This window comes from Mus pahari, chromosome 2 (assembly GCF_900095145.1).
Source record: "Mus pahari chromosome 2, PAHARI_EIJ_v1.1, whole genome shotgun sequence".
Classification (NCBI taxonomy): domain Eukaryota; kingdom Metazoa; phylum Chordata; class Mammalia; order Rodentia; family Muridae; genus Mus; species Mus pahari.
Genome location: NC_034591.1, coordinates 158,590,283 through 158,607,661, shown reverse-complemented (window position 1 = coordinate 158,607,661; position 17,379 = coordinate 158,590,283). Strand labels below are relative to the sequence as shown.

General features: G+C 41.3%; 1 protein-coding gene across 16 annotated transcripts in view; it reads left to right on the top strand.

The window, feature by feature from the left end:
- The window catches only part of Sox5 (SRY-box transcription factor 5), a 943,592-nt gene that overhangs the window by 731,676 nt on the left and 194,537 nt on the right, over nt 1–17,379 (top strand). For all 16 annotated transcript variants that reach the window (XM_029534576.1, XM_029534569.1, XM_029534568.1 and 13 more), the window contains one exon: nt 5,427–5,513. In XM_029534576.1, coding sequence (XP_029390436.1) covers nt 5,427–5,513 — 87 coding nt within the window. The remainder of the gene's footprint in view (nt 1–5,426; nt 5,514–17,379) is intronic.

Sequence of the window (17,379 nt, the reverse complement as noted above, 5' to 3'; positions counted from 1 at the left end):
TTGAAACTTAATAATTGGTTGTGCTACTGGCCATCGCTGCGGAGCTCAGTGGAGACTATTTTTAAGTCATAGTGACTACATTGGTCACAACTCAGATATCCTGGATAAAATGTTTAAATACTGTATATTCCATAGCTTCCTTGGCAGTCTATTAGCACCTAAAACTATCTAGCTCCTGTAGAAAAGGGTTCCACATTTGTTAAGTGTGAATTAGATTTGCATGACATTGGGATGCTTATTTGGCTTTGACTTTTGTTTTACATCACCCAGTTATGTATGCTCAGTTTATATCTAACCATTTGCTTCTATAAAATACGTATCTAAGTGATAGAGAAAAGCTGCAACCATCTTTAAGAATTCAGCCTCTGGATTATCTACACAACATTGATTTCTTGATTTGAGAAACAATTGGCATATTCAAATTTTAGCTATGACTATTCCTTCCATAGCACGATGCCCTTGCTGCATGTATGCATTTACACAGGTCAAGAATGATGCGGTTCAGTTGAAGCTACAAATTTACAGTATAAACACTGGTAGATTTGCTGTGGCCTAATTCATGGGCTTTAGTCTAAAACGTCAAATATCATGCATACCTACATTTTACTCGTTCAGTTTCTTAATGTTCTCTGCCACAGTAGCTCAGAGAAGATTAAAACAGAAAAATAACACACATGCACACAAAGCACAGACCTCAGGTTGTGTGTAAGCCACTGCGCTGGCAGGAATGTGGTTTAATTCTTGGCACTGGCTGCTTGCTGGAGAATTACAATATGTTGGCACGGCTCTCCAGGTCTCATTGTTTCGGCCCAGGGAGTCGGTCTTAAGAGGGTTTGGCACTGGAGGGAAAACTGGAGTGAGAGCCACAGGGAAATGAAGGGGCCCTGAAGAGGCAGGATGCTGCTTTAACAATAGCTGGCAGCTCCCGGAGTTTCTCTGGTGGGGATTGCCACAGGCAGTGATGTGAGGAAGCTCACATGATCATGTCAAAGAGAAGAGAAAAGCAATCAGTATTTCTACTGGCTGCTGACGGCAGAGAGAACCTTAAACGATTCCATAGATGCCTCTGAATGAGTGGACTGACCATGGGTGCTTCTGAGGCTCTCGTGGACCAGCAATGGCTGCTTCTGGGGTGCACTAATGGTCCATAGCCACATTATCTTTATTTATTTTACATTGTCTTTTATAACACTTGTGTTTAGTTTTTTTTACTAAAAAAGACAAATCGTTGAAGGAAGAGCCCAGGTTTTCACAGTCTGTTGAACTCTGTTCTAGCTGATGTCGGGCAAAGCCTGAGTTTCCCTAACTACAACATGGAACAGGCTAACTACATGCACTCTGTCAAAGGTTTCAGCTATGACAGCATTCCTTAGACTGAAATACTGTCTCAAGCCACCTTTGACTCTTATAATGCCTTCATTTGAGGAACTCCTTATTTTGAGGGTAACTATGAAACTCCAAGGTTTGGGAGATTAAAGTCCTAAGTGTTGAAATTAAAAAATATACCCCAGAAACAGTTGTACACGCCTTTAATCTTCACACTCGGTAAGCAAAGGCAGGAAGAGGGTAGTCTTGTCTACTTAGTGAGACCCTGTCCAAGGGAAAAAAAAAAAAGCCAGCTGCAGAACAGAATTTACCAACAATGGCAGCAGATGCAGCCACATGCAGAGGATAAAACTCAACTCTGTGACTTTAAAAGTAAATCTAGTCTTTTGAAAACTAAATATTGCATAGTAAGTCACTATCTCTTTTTCACACTATAAATAGTGAGTGGTGCTTGCCGAGCTGTGGAAGACATTCCTTTATTAAATTCACACGAGAAAACAGGTGACTGTAAATATTGGGATCTTGCCATTTTGTCTTTTATGCTTCTAACCATGAATTTTGAGACTGTCTCCTGAGACCCTCAGTCAGTGTGGAGGCCATCGGCCTTCTCATGACCGGAGGCCATTTCTTTGCACCGCTATAGCATCCACCTGTGTGAACATGAGCCCATGGCAGGAAATGCACTGTGGCAAGTAGACTTGTGAGCCCCGGCTATGTGACAGAAAGTCATATAGGTGAACGCTGAGGGCCCTGACCCCACCCCTTACCTGTAGCTAGCTGTTGTCATAAGGTAGGGATAGTCTGGAATCTTTTTTTTTTTTTTTTTTTTTTTTTGGTTTTTCGAGACAGGGTTTCTCTGCGTAGCCCTGGCTGTCCTGGAACTCACTCTGTAGACCAGGCTGGCCTCGAACTCAGAAATCCNCCTGCCTCTGCCTCCNAAGTGCTGGGATTAAAGGTGTGTGCCACCACGCCTTTTTACGCATGCCCTAACATTCCTTCTAGCTGAGAAGTAAACGGGGTGATTTCACTGACTGTGCTCACATGGAGAGTTTTTAAGAAAATCAAAGGCCAATTCCACAGGTGCCAACTCATGTAATTAGATTAAGTTCTGATGTTAATGAGAACTGTAAAAAAAAAAAAAAAAATCTAGCCTTTTAACCCATAGTTGATACTCACACAAACATCTTACTCTGGAAAAATCAATGTATTCTTGGAAGTGTTTACTCTAGCGGAGTTGAGGATGGCTTCTGTGATCTTCCACAGAGGAAATGGGTTGGGAGGCTTCTCTAGGTTGTCCATGTGTGAGGATGTGTGTAAGCACCTCAAGCAGCAGGCTGGGAGGTTTGGACTCAGCCTCATCGTGGGCAAGGGCAGCATCTCCCTCAGCATTGGGTTTTTATTTTAAACAGCAAAGCAGACGCCTGTCAGTCCGTCCCTACCATAAGAAGTTTGTCATGACACACGGAGGGGGCTTGCTTTGTTGCTCAACAATTAGCCTTCAAAATGAGAGCTTTCTTGCCTTGTGTCTAGGTGTTTGGGATGTTGGGAAAAAACAAAGCCCTGCCCAACATGTTATTTTTTCCCATCATGTGTTTTAAAACTGCAGACCGGTCTATGCCTGATTATGTTGTGTGTGTGTGTGTGTGTGTGTGTGTGTGTGTGTGTGTGTGTCTTTCTTAGACCCTATAACCTAGAAATAATTACACCTTCTCAGACTTCTGGTGACGATTAAATAAGAGAACAGAGGCCATTCATTAGCACAGTCCCTGCGACTGAGGCCACTCAGTCTCATATATTTGAATTTGAGGTACACATTTCACACCTCAGTGAAAGATGTTGATATTCTGAGTCATCCCTAGACGTGACGACCCCAAGTTAGATATATATCTTATTTTTCATTTTCACAAATGCTCCCTCCTCCTTCTCTCCCCCTTCTCCAGCTCTCTCCCCTCCTTCCCTTCTGCATGCTAAGAGTCAACTTGAACCAGCTCTCTGGGAGCTTGATATCTTAATGCTCCTTAATAGGAGGGTCAGGAATGTTCTGCGGGTTCCACAAATCTGACTGCTATTTCTTTAACTCTGCAACTTAGACAGAAGACTTCTGTGCCTTTATGAGACGGCGACAGTAGATATTTTGTCTAGCTGCAAGGCAAAGGCATTGCCAGGACCTGGCAGACAATAGCCTTAGAAGTAAAAAGATCTGCTTGTGGAGCAGGGAGGTCCGGGGCCCATTGTTAGTCCGCAGTGGAGTTCTATCGCCACATTCCTCCTTTGCAAAGGTTTGTTAGCTTTTAATGTCTGACAGAACCCTCCTACAAACACCATATTGGCCATGCCCTGTTGACACGATACTCAAGGGCTTTTTTTTTCCCCCCTGAGTTCTGGATAAAGAAACAGTGCAGTGGTGTTAGTTTGACCTATTCCGATAAGGTTTAAGAACTGATTTTCCAATGCTCCCTGGGAATGTAGACAAACCTAAGTTCCATGGAGAAGTATTTTCAACTTACTTTAAACATCGCGATGCAAGTGGAAACACCGACCACAACATCACTCTGTACTCTGCCTGATCATAGCATTGCTGATCATTTCCAAAATATGAGATAGAAAAATGGGGGCTTGGGGCTTTTTAGGAAAATCTGCAAGGAAGCTCATTAGTATTCTTCTTCAATATAAAAAATAGAAATAGGTATTTCATGACAGAGAGAAACACATATTATAAGCACATATCATGAATAGAACCTGCATACATATGTACATATATGAACTGGATGCAACGTAAAACAATACCTGACACCATCAATATTTGAATATATTTAAATACATTTAAGTGATATTTAAATACCCACCAATCTTTGTTTTCTCTTTTTTTCTTTCTCTTTTCTTTTCTTTTCTTTTTTTTTTTAATTTATTTTTGACATCTGAGAAATACTCCATTCTTAACCTCAGCTTAAGCAAACCCTCTAGGACAGACGGTCTCTGATAAGTTAACAAGTTCTCCTTTTCTGTCCCTCCTAGGGGGTAAGTAATCATCTGAACAAATAGAAAAACATAAACACTGATGTGGAGGCCAGAGCATGTCTGAGAGCCCAGATAATAGGTGTGGTGCCGTTCTACAGATGAGGCATGGGGGCCACTTACCTTTCAGCACTGGCAGCTCTCTGTGCTCTGACTTACGGTAGGCTAACTGTGGAATTGAAAAGAACTGTCATTGTACACCTAGCTCACCACTGACACAAGCACACAATGCCATTGTCTGGAGCTTAGTCTAATGTTCACTGGTTTTACTGCAGTTATATTTACTGATAGTTCAGGCTCAGTTCAAAAGGGGAGAGCAGGAACCAGGTACCCACAAAAACAAACTGAGCTCTGTGACTCATGACCTTGCTCTTTAAAATGTGTCCATCCTGTCCCAACATGGAACACTTGAAAAAAGGCATGGCACATACCTGAAATAGGCAAATGATGCATTTGCATTAGAGGCATTACTTTCTTCATCCGTTTTGCAGTCTTTTAAAGGCTTCTTTTATGTCAACCTTTTTTTTTTTTTTTTTTGGTTTGTTTGTTTTTTTATTTATTTTTTTCAGTGTTCAATGTGTGCTCACAAATCTTGCTGCAGCGTAGTTACCACCACACAATGTTCCACATATTATAAAGTGCATGGAATTGTAAACACACAGAGGGACGTAATTACATGTAGCAGATTTAAGGGCTAATTCTTTGCCTTTTTTTTTTCACTCCGCATTTTATCAACATAATTATTTCCCCGACTGCAGACTAACACTCTGAAATTGACAAGCATCCATTATAGCGAGAATTTGTTCAGCAAATTGTAAAACAATGAGCTGTAGGTTTGCATGAGCCCATTGTCATAAAGAATTAGTATGGCTTTGTTCTGGAGGGGGAAAAGCTAATGATTTCGAAACAGCAGGTGACCAAACACACTCCTTTTTTCCCTCCCCGGTTATCAATTTGTTGATGAAGTCATTATGAGCTGGGGCCAGGACCAGGATGGCCTATTCTTAGCAGATAGGCTTCTATGAGCCTGCTGCAGATAGTCATACTGCCTTGCTTATAAGTGTATTTTTTTTTTCTTTACTTAGACACTCCCAGTATTGAAAAGCTACTCTCCAAGGACTGGAAAGACAAGCTCCTGGCAATGGGATCAGGGAACTTTGGAGAAATAAAAGGTAGGAAGTGCGTGCCTGTTTTTATCCAGAATGTTCAGAAATGGAGGTGCTATTTATTAGTGGTTATGGAATACTTCTTTCCCCAGCCCCTTTGCTCTATGGATGCTCTGGGACAGGCCTCTCTCGTAGCTGAAAACAGATCCTGTCTTTCTGTGTGTTCTGCTTGCAGTGTATAGGACCAAGGATGTTGTCGTTGTTGTTTTCTTAACAGCACAAACCCAGTCTGTCTGTGGCTTACTCTGTTTCTCTTCCTTGTATTTGACTTAAATCATTTACCTCGAAGGTAAGAACATATCAACAGCACAGTGAGGTTAGAAAGTGTCTTGTAAGTTATCATTCACACTCTATATCTGGAGTATGCATAAGTGTAATGGACAGCTGGAGCTGCCAAAGATCAGCAAGGAAGACACAGTACAAGGATGTTTCAAGTCAGTGTCAGAGATGTTTCTGCTTTGAGCTTATTTGAATCAGCAATTACAACCAATAAAAGCTCTCTGTGGACTTCAGAAGACACTGAATATTCATATTGGAATAAACTTCCAGTACAAGGGAGGAGATTTACTTTTTTTCATGAAGAAATAGAGGCAGATAATCCTTTCAGTTAGCTCTAAACCACCACTTCTCAGAAGACGGTGGGCAGTGCCCAACTCCCTCGTGCTGCCACAGGGATTCTTGTGACTCTAAATTCTAAAGTGATAGCAATTTGGGAAATGTTACGATAGCAGGTCACCAGCAATATCATATTTTCTTATGAACTGTTGTGCTTATCCCTAGCAGCTACTAAAGGTAAATTTTAAGCATCTCCAGACTAATATTAGTGTATATGGAGACACATGTTTAAATAACTTTGCGGTATCTGTATCCAAGAGTCAGTCTCATCCTTAAGATTCTGTCCCATCCAAGTGTTCTAGAGAAAAGCAAAGCATTTGCCTTTTCCACTATTTCTCCTACTAGAGACCATTTATATCTGGCTACTTGGAAAGTTCCAGAAAACATTTGACTGATGACTTCAGACGCTTGTCAGTCATTTGATGTTGCCTGCCTTCTGGCTTTGGAGGATTGTGAACGGGTAGGGAGAGTGAGTGTGAGCGAGTATCCACCAACAGGTTTGTTGACCAACATCAACTTTGGAAGAAAATTTAAATGGATCATTAGCATGCCTCTGAGCTTGGCAGAACTTAAGGAGAACACAGAGAAAAGCTTCACTTCCTGGGACACCAAGCACTTCAGCCTTTTGGTGGACTTTTAACCCGTGATCCCCAAGGCAAAGGATGTATCGTGCCTGCCTGTCTCTTGTTTTCCTCCACTGACTTCAGCCATCACCAAGAGTGGAGCAGAGAGGACTGCACACCTACCCCAAGCCTTGTGATCCCTGCCTCCTCTTCCTTCACAAGTCCGACTTGAAAGTCTCAAATGGTTGTGATGATAGGCTTTAGGGGAGGAGGCTCAGTGCTCTCCTTTGACGCTAGCCTGGGGCTACTTGAGGATGCTCTAGTAAAACCACAAAAGAAGTTTCTGTCTTTAATTTTGAGTCTTTCAAGCTTCACATTCAGAGCCCAAGTCCAGTCATTGTCCTCCAGTTCTGTTCAGAAAAGCTGTTTCCAGAAGCGTTTTAAAAGCAACTGTACGTCTTTCTTCTGCCAGGGCATGGTCATTAGGTGTTCAGCTCAGGTTTCCCAGAGAAGTAGGGAAAACAGCACCGAGTTTCTTTGCCTGCTGACTGTGTGTGACAGTTGCAATTACGAATCATTGTTCATAAGTGCAGAGGGTACAATAGAAGATTGCCTCTGGGGGTAAATGAATTTGGGGGGTCAGGCACAAAGATTAGGCAGTGCCCAGGAATGTGGTTTCTCCCCACCTCAGAAGTAGGAGAACAATGGCTGCCTTGTTTCCGAGGTCGTTTTTATCCCAGGCAGAGGAAGGAAGGTGTGAAGCTAACATATTTGTGTGCTGTTTCTGGCTGGGGGTGGGGTGGGGTGGGATGGGGGGGTGTCAGGGGGCAGGGAGGAGCGTTCCTGTGCACTTTTTCAAGATATGAAAGCAGGGATGTGCTGAGTGGTTGCTTGGTTTTCCAGCAATCATTTCATGTAATAGATTAGAACTTTCAGGGATGCCAGGGTGATGGTTGTCAGGCTCACAGCATTTACTGGATCTCCCCAGGTCCTGGAAAGTGCCCCTCTGCTTATCTCGGACAGTTTTATGTAATTTTTCATTGAATATCAGGCATTAAAGTAATTAGATGAAGAGAGAGAAACAAGAGAATGAGGAGAGAAAGAGAGAGAGAGAGAGAGAGAGAGAGAGAGAGAGAGAGAGAGAGANGGGTCTGCAACCCTGTAGGTGGAACAACAATATGAACTAACCAGTACCCCCAGAGCTCGTGTCTCTAGCTGCATATGTAGCAGAAGATGGCCTAGTCACCTATCATTGGGAAGAGAGGCCCCTTGGTCTTGAAAACTTTATATGCCCCAGTACAGGGGAACACCAGGGCCAAGAAGTGGGAGTAGGTGGGTAGAGGAGCGGGGGGGGGGGGGGTATAGGGGACCTTGGGGACAGCATTTGAAATGTAAATGCAGTAAATACTTAATAAAAACGAAAAGAAAAAAGTAAAAAAAGTAAAAAGAGAAAACAGGCCAATTTAAAAAAAAAAAGAAATGAAAAAGAAATTCCTCCCATCACATAATAATCAAAACACAAAATGCACAGAACAAAGAAAGAATATTAAAGGCTGCAAGGGGAAAAAGCCAGGAAATATATAAAGGCAGACCTATCAGAATTACACCAGACTTTTCAACAGAGACCCTAAAAGGCAGAAGAGCCTATACAGGGGTCATGCAGACCCTAAGAGAATACCAGTTTCAGCCCAGGCTACTATACCCAACAATATTCAATCATCATAGATGGAGAAACAAAAGTAGTCCTTGATAAAACCAAAACTAAACAATATCTACCTACTAATCCAGTCCTACAGAAGACTCTAGAAGGAAAACTCCAACAAAAGGAGGGTATCTACACTGAAGAAAAAACAAGATATTAATCAACTCACAATAAAGCAAAAGGAGAGAATTACATGCACATAAGGTCACCTACAACAACAAACATTTAAAAAAAAAAAACCTAACAATCATGTGTCTTTAGTATCTCAATTTCCCACTAAAAAGACATAAGCTAACAGACTGGATATGCAAGCAGGATCCAGCATTTTGCTGCGTAGAAAAAACACACTTCAGTGACAAAACAGACACTACCTCAGAGTAAAAGGCTGGAAAAAAAAGTCGTCTAAGCAAATGGTCCCCAGGAACAAGCAGGAGATGCCATTCTAGCATCCAATCAAATAGACTTTCAACCAAAATTTATCTAATGGGGTGAGAAAGGACACTTCATATTCATCAAAGGAAAATTCCACCAAGTCCCAATTCTGAACCCCAAATGCGAGGTCACCCACATTCATAAAAGAAACCTTACTAAAGTTCAAAAATATACCTAGAACCACACATAATAATAGTCGGAGACTTCAACACCCCATTCTCACCAACAGACAGGTCATTGAAACAGAAACTAAGTGGAGACACAGTTAAACTAATAGAGGTTATGGATTTAACAGATATATACAGAATGTTCCAGCTTAAAACTAAAGAATATACCTTCTTCTCAGCAAAATTAACCATATAATTGGTCACAAAACAAACCTCAATAGATACAAGACGATTCAAGTAATCTCATTCATCCTACCAGATGACCATGAACTAAGCCTAGACGTAAAGAACAACAAAAACAAGAGAAAACCTACATACCCAGCTAAGAACAACTCTCTACTCAATGGTAACTTGGTCAGGGAAGAGAGAGAGAGAGAGAGAGAGAGAGAGAGAGAGAGAGAGAGAGGAGGGCGGAGTGATGGAGAGACCCTCTTGCAGATATCACACTGTAGCCAAGCCAGTGGCTAAACTCTGTTCCTCGGTGCTTTAGCTTTAAGGTATTCACCAATGAATGACTTTCAAGGCATTCAAACAAATTAGTAGTGTTGGACTTTATGAAAGTGCTTTTTCCTGTTTATACTTGAAAAGAACTTGCAGCAAACTTTTCTTCAAGTAGGAAGAATACATAGGTTTGATGGACACTGGCTGCACATGAATAATTGTGTTTTGGTTCTAGCTCACTCTCTCTTCTCAAGAAACAATGTTAGCAGAAGTTGCTGGTCTCTGAGAGCATAAAGTTACCTGTCTCTTACTTTTACATTTATTTGTTGTGTACCTGTGCACTTGAGGACATGCGTGTACATGCCTGCACATGTGCTTATGTGTAGGTCAGAGGGTGCACTCCGAGAAGTCTGTTCTCTGTTCCATCAAGTAGGTGCTAGGGCTCAGGCTCTAGGTAGACTTGGCCCTCAGGCTTGCCAGCAAGTGCCATTAGCCAAAGAGCATGTCACTGGCTCTTAAAGTTCACTTTAAAACAAAAACCAAGACAAAAACATTAAAACATTTTGCCTGGTATTGTACTACTTTATTCTCTGGCACTTTGGAGATGTGACATATTCCGGTTTTAAAGACATAGTAGAAGTCACCATCTCCTGTACACACACAAGGTTCACAGGATCTAGTTTGGGAGAAACAGTTGGTCTCCAAAGCTTTGCCCATAGGAGTCAGTCCATTTTTGCTTTACCCCAAGGAGTTGCCTGAGGAAATGGTTTCTTCCCTTCTCCTCAGACACATTGCATCAATGGGATCTCTCAGAGACCTTCTATGTCATCTGCAGCAAAAATCTCTGAGTAGCAGCGGTGAGCAAGGTGACAGATGCCTTTTGTAGCCTGGTGGTGAGTGGGGATGGGGAAGTGGAAGGCACATTCCAGCTGGCTACCCACGAGGCCCACGGGCATTTCAGCCAGCATGGAATTTCTTGACACTGAAGGTCTCTGAATTGGCACTTCAACTGAGGACAGTGTCTGGGATCCATGATGGCTTTGACCTGTCTAAATAGACCATTCATTTTTCAGCCAAGCAACTGTGAACACTACTTATGACTTCCCGTATGCACTTGTAGAAAATAATATCCATGTCTACATGCAGACATCTCTCATTTATTTCTCCCATCACTGATGTAATAAAAGTGGGATACCGATGAGGAGGTTTGCTGGCTAGGTTTCTCAGAAAAGTCCAGGACAAGGCCACCACCAGACTTAGATGTCGCTTGCCTGGGACTCAAAGGTTCTACTCTATTAGTTAAATCTTACAAAATGTTATATGTATAGTGTAGACAGAAATGTCAGCTGCTCTTGATAATATAAAAATATGACTATTTCAAGTCCAGAATTTTGCTCTTTCTAGATGACATACAGACAAACACTGAACAGCTCTGGATTCGTGTCAATAATCCTTTGGGCAATACAATTGCCTTTGAGCTCAGGAATTAAGCACAGGCTGTGTGGAGTCAATGCCTGGATTAAGATAATCTCTCAGGTGATGTACATTTTTGAAATAGACAGGCATATTGAGTATGTGCCTTGAAAGAGGTAATTATTCTATTTAAATGGCATTAAGAAAACTTGAAAATAAGCAGGCACAGAACAGAAATCAGACAAAAGGTTTTTTTTTTTTTAATTATTTGTTTTGTTTTTCCTTTTTCAAGGAAGAGATATAAATCCTGGTGAGATAGCTTGGTCAGTTAGTAAAGGGCTTACATTGCAAGCTTAAGGACATAAGTTCAAGTCCCAGACCCATGGTTACAAACTAAGCTGGATCTGCTATCTTGGTTGTTGTCTTAGGACCAGAAGACAGACAGGTAGATTCCTGACAACTCAGGCCAGCTAGCCAATACTGTCTGGCTTGTTCTGGGCTATTAAAGGACCCTGACTCAAAGACACAGTTGGGCTATATCTGAGAAGTTACCCAACTCACTTAGACCTTTGCAAATTTGAAATAGGTAAACATTTTTATCTGTTCTTGCTTCTGTCACTTGAAAAGTCTCTGGAACCCATTCGCTTTAGACCCTATAGTTTTTTAAGGACCAGAAGCATCACCATGAATAACCTGTAAGGGACATATTTGCACATGGACTGGAAGAGTGTAAGTCTGCACAGTTTCACGGAAGGTGGGAGTGTTGATCTCCTGTGAGTCCTGATGTACCCTGAAGATGTTTAATGAAGAGTAAACCAGACATCAGGTACATCACATGGAGTTAATTACTTCCAAATAAAATAAGGATCACTTGCTACCCTTTGTAGTTGCTTCCAAGTGATGTTTTCATGTTCTATTAACAAATATTTTATAATTTCATGAGATGGAAGAGAGTCCGATAACACAGAGTGTCATGTGAGAGCACCTTTGTGATGCTTCTAAAAAAAAAAAAAAATCAAAGCTTCCATGCTCTCTGTGGCCCAGTGGTTGGCTTGCTTTGTGGTACACAAGCAAATTTAGGGATGTGGGAAGCATGGTGCTGCCAGATCTCAGTGGGGGATGGTACCGTGCGTGTGGGGTTTGACATCTGTTGTGCTGAGTGCAAGACAGGTGCTTCCTAACGTTTCCATCAGGTATGATAGGAAATACTTAGAGCATATCCTATCTGATCTTGCATCAGAAAACAAAAAAAAAAAATCATCAACACTCTTATCTGGCCATTTAAAACAATTTACAGACTTGAGAGAAGCTGAAATTGTAAAATTTTAGATACAGGCTCCTCCATAGCGTGAGAAAATATGATCTGGATTGTTGGGTGGTACAATCCAACCTTTCACTTTTCCAGCTTCATACTAATCTTAGTAAGGGAGTGTGTTGCAGCCACACCAATGAGCAGTCATGTGACCCCAATTTTTCCCAGTATCCAGGGGAAATAAGGTTATATCTTGTGGTTTCCTTGTCTGCTCATTTAAGGGAAGTCACAGTTAAGTATTTATTACTTATCACTCCATGAACAACTTCCTTACACAATTGCCGTGGTCATCCCATCCCAGTTCATAGATTGTTAGAAACTAATAATAACCAGAGGCAGTTATCCTAAACCACCCACTACTATGGTTGTGGTATTAATATAGTCTGTGCCTTCTGCATGATGTCAATGGTCTGTCTTTCCTAACATTAGACAAGACAATCTTTAAGGGCTTTTAAGTGTTGAGAACACTTCTAGACAGACTGTACTTGAAGAGTCCCTATGACATTCCAGCCAGAATGGTTTGCACCCAGCTTTCCCCATACACACATCCCTATGTTCCCAGATAGTCCGCACACTGACCTTCTCAACTTTATATCAGGACAAATCTTTGAAACCAGAGCATATTTGAGAAGCAAACACCAATAAAAATAATTCCATGCTAGTGTCAGAGAGGTGGTTCAGTGGTCAATACGATGGCTGTTCTTGAAGAAGACCAGGATATGCTTCATAGCTCCTACTAAATGGCTCACACCACCTGTATATACCTCCAGTTCCAAGGAATCCAGTGCACTCTTCTTTCCTCTCCCAGCACTTGACACACAAGTGCTAGGCAGACATATTTGGAAGCAAAATACCCATATACATACAATAAAAAGGGAGTAATAAATAAATTAATTAAAATTTCATATTAGGCATGACATGTTGACTGCAACTCAAACACAGCAAATATAATGTGATATTGTGAAAAAACTGGTATTAACATTTTAGGCACATTAAGGATGTGAGTATAACCAGCTCGATAGAATCTATTTGAATGGTATTAGAAAGACAGACGTGTTTGGTCTTTATCGAAGGTTAGAGAGGTGGCTCAGCAGTTAAGTGTCCTTGATCCTGCAGACTTCAGTTGAGAGCTGCCCTGTGTGGGTGCTGGGAATGGAAGCCGGATCCTCCGCAAGGGCATATGGCCCCCTTAACTACTGGCCTGTCTATCTATCCCCCTTTTCTTCTTCTTATTTTTTTATTCTTCAACCGTGTCAAGGAGAGCTCGTTAGAATGTAATAAAGATTACTTGAAGGATCAGCCTTGTAGATAGAATTGTGCATAGACTTGTGTGACCTTCAGACTTTTCCTTGCATTGATCCTGTATATATATATATATATATATATATATATATATATATATATATATATATATATGAAGTGTGTGGTCTCCTTCTGTAGGCAACAACAATGCAGAAGATGCTGGTGTTCTGTTATCATAGAGTTTATAGTCCAGCAGGTGACATATTAAACGAATGTCAAAATGGATATAACATACAGTGCACAATATTGGCTGACAGGAAATGAGGTCTTATCACCTCTTTAATGTCAGTGTTTAAGAGAGGTTCCTAGAGGAGCTGGTATTCAAGTTTCATCTTGAGGGCCTAAGTATTTATTAATTTGTTATCTCTTTCATATAGAGTTACATTATAGGCAGCCATTTTTTTCCCTCACTTACCCTGTGCATAGTGCTAACATTTAGAGCCTTGCGAATCCCAAAGGAGCTGTATTGTAGATGCAACTCAATGAATGGAAGAAGCCAGTCTGGAGAAGGATTTGTCTCATTGGCTATCAACATTATTTTCAACTTCAAGCTACAAATATGACAGCTGATAGCACAGATGACATCGCCTACGAATACTCTGATCCTCTTAGTTTATCTAAGAATATTGTGATGTTCCCACATGACACAGTCACCTAAGGACTTGTTTCTCTGAATGTAATCCCCACACTGGACTATGCTTAACTATAATCCTCAAATAAGTATGGGAAGCTGAGGGATGTCTAGAGACATTTTTGGAATATGAGCCATGAGGGAAACCATCTTGACTCTAGTGATGAGGTCATGTGTTCTAAACAATACACTCCTCCCCAAGGAAATTGTCTGCATCAGTATATACACTGTCCCCATGGGTGAGAGCCCGGTGCAGAAGAGGGAGAAATAGACAAGTAAAGGTGTGTGCTGCTATAGAGGGATTCAAAGAAGCATCCTGTGGAAGGAGAAAATGGTATAGTTGCATGCCAATGCAGGAGAACGGGGACACTGCTTCTCATACAGGGCTCTGTGAGAACAAAACCAATATTGTCCCATAATCAGGATGGCGCCACGACGGTGGGGGTGGGGCGGTCATTGTTGCTGTGACTTGTATGGTGTGCTTTGATGTTCTCTTCCAGCCATAGAACACTGAACATTCTCCTGAAGTCTCGGTTTTACTGGGGAAAGCAATAGACTGTGGTAGGAGGGATGGAGAAGGGTTACCTAGGTGATGTAAGAGAGAGGCATACTGGGGATCAACATGTGGTTGTAGAAACACAGATCCATGAGATATGCTCTGTTCCCGTGTGGACAAGATTTCCTATGCATTTCCAAGAAAAGAGGCGCAAAGTCTGAAGGGGACACCTGGCTTCCAGCTAGGCTATGGTCCTCACCGAGGCAGGGGAATTGGAGATGGAGCTCAGTTCACAGGATCTTCTCATACTAAGCACCACTCTGGCCCACACTGCCTCAGAGGAGCCTATGAGAGCATATGGGACTGTTCCACCTTGGTTACTAGGACATTGGAAAAAATGGCAGTGGATATTTTTTACCTTTAGTTAGAATTCATTCCAAGAGGGCTAAGGTTGCACTAACATAGAACCAAACACACATGTGCTAGAAGATGGGCCACCAGCAACAAGGACAGTCCTCAAAAACACAGGAATATGTTCTGTGGCTCTGAATCAAAGATCATTGCATACAAGGAAGCTCCTTAGAATGATGTTCTGTTTTCCTGTGTTTAAAGGAGTAGACACTAGCTGATGACTCTTTTTTCTGGTCTGGAGGTCTTCCAGGATCTAAGTAATATTCTCCTTTTTTTGCGTTTGTGTGTCTAGAATGATGTTTGACTCTTCAGTAGCCCCTTCTTGTCCACAGACCACTGGGTGAGCCTCTTTCTACACTGCACAGTCATTATGGAAAATGAGGGAATTTGGAGATGCAGCCCTCAAAGTTTGTCATTTTGTCCTAGTGTAGAACTTTCATAGAAACTGAGATCTCTGTAAAAGTTAGACATTTGAGATGTCTAAATGTAGAGTTTAAACAACTCTCAGCAACCCAAACTTGAATTCTATGCAGTACCCACAAAAATAAAAGTCCCTAGTCTTTGTACTGACAAAATAAAAGCCCCTAGTCTGCCTTAGTAACCCACGGTGACCGAGCATGACAAGAGTGAAAAATGAAGGAGGTTATTCTTTCTGTCATTCATTAGCCAATGTTCAGGGCTTGTTGTCTATCAGGCTTAAGCCCTTTGCTTTGCCTGTGGTGGGGAGGAGCTACTATTTCAATGGGGAGCTGAGAATACAATGGGGTCTTGAATTCTCAGTGATGACCTGGGCTCACAGAGAGTAGTTGCATGTTACTCCACTGGAGCTGGAGGAGTAGTGAGGACCTTGGGTGTGGCTCCTTGGAAGAGTGTGAGTGTGCATGCCCCAGGCCCCAGATTCCATCTTTAGTTCTGGAGAGAAGGCACTCTGGAGTAGGCTCAAGGTTCACAAAATTAGAATCAATGTAAAAGTCACACGTCTTATTTTAAACATGAAATATATTTTATCTACATAGCTTAGTGACAGTCTAAAATGTTTGCTAATCTTTCCTGTCTGGAAAGCCAAAATAGCTTTTTTTGATACTCCCCACCACGTACTGTATTTCCGCATACCCTTGCGTTGTATCAGTTTGTACTGATGGGCTTGTGCCTTGTGGTGCCTAAATTATAATGCTGCGTATTTAGGTGAGATACATTTCCTGAAAATATAATATCTGTAGAAAATTTAGCAAATATGTACATATGAAGAAAAGATTAAGATAACATATAATCTCATCACCTAAAATATTTACTAAAGATGTGTGGATCCACTACCTTTCAATCTTCTCCCCCATGGTGATGTGAGATACATGTGATGAGGTGAGTATTAATACAAATGCATCATTTCATGCAGCTCTTCACGTGAGCAGCTATCAAAAAAAATCCATGTCATCATTCTTCAAAACGACAATACTCCCCAGTTTAGATGCCCCATGACTTTTTAAATTATCCTGACTCGCTATTTAGATAATTTGTGGTTTTTACATTTAAAATATTCATTTGTATCTATATTTCTTCCCCTGTATTTTTGTATGTGGGAGTCTTTTAGAAGTAATGAACATCCCTAGATATAATGTTGACTATTAACTGAAGGATATATACATGACTTGGACTGTGTTCCCAATTTGAAGATTTAATAATGATATAGCATCTTAATGTTAAAAAATATTTCCATGAAGTAAAACTTTTGGTGTGTAATATTGAGACTATACAATTCTGAGATAGATAGTCACATAGCTCATTTTTCTTAGTAAGATGTCTCAGTTGTGATGGAACCCAAATTTCTGAGATGTTAATGGCTTTTTAATAAATATTTGTTGCAGTTTTCCTCTTAACCCAGCTAGCTCCTGAAGAATTGTGACATGACTATTATATTTATTTAACAAGCTTTCGGTGTACAACAACTGAGCAATCTTATTCTATTCTACTTTCATCCTCTAAGATAATCTGGCCACCGCCCAGTCAAAAGCCCACAATGCTTGCGTTTTAGTACTGCTCTGGTTCTCAGCTCCAGGCATTCTCTCCCACTGTCTCCTGTGGTGAATTCCCACATCCTCTCTGCCCTTCCCTCTCCCTATCTGGGAGGAAGGCCAGTCATATTCTTTGCCCTGCTCAGTGGCTGACTGAACAGTTCCTTTGTTGACCAGTCAGGGAGTAACTGGGGAGAAATGTGCACGGCATTGAGACAGGATTCTCAGAATAACGACTGCAACCAGATATGGAAACACAGTAATCTGCATCTGAATAATACAAGGAGAACCTTACACCATACACAATAACGTCAGCTTACACTAAGATATGCTACCATACACTATACACAGTAACGTCAGCTTACACTAAGATATGCT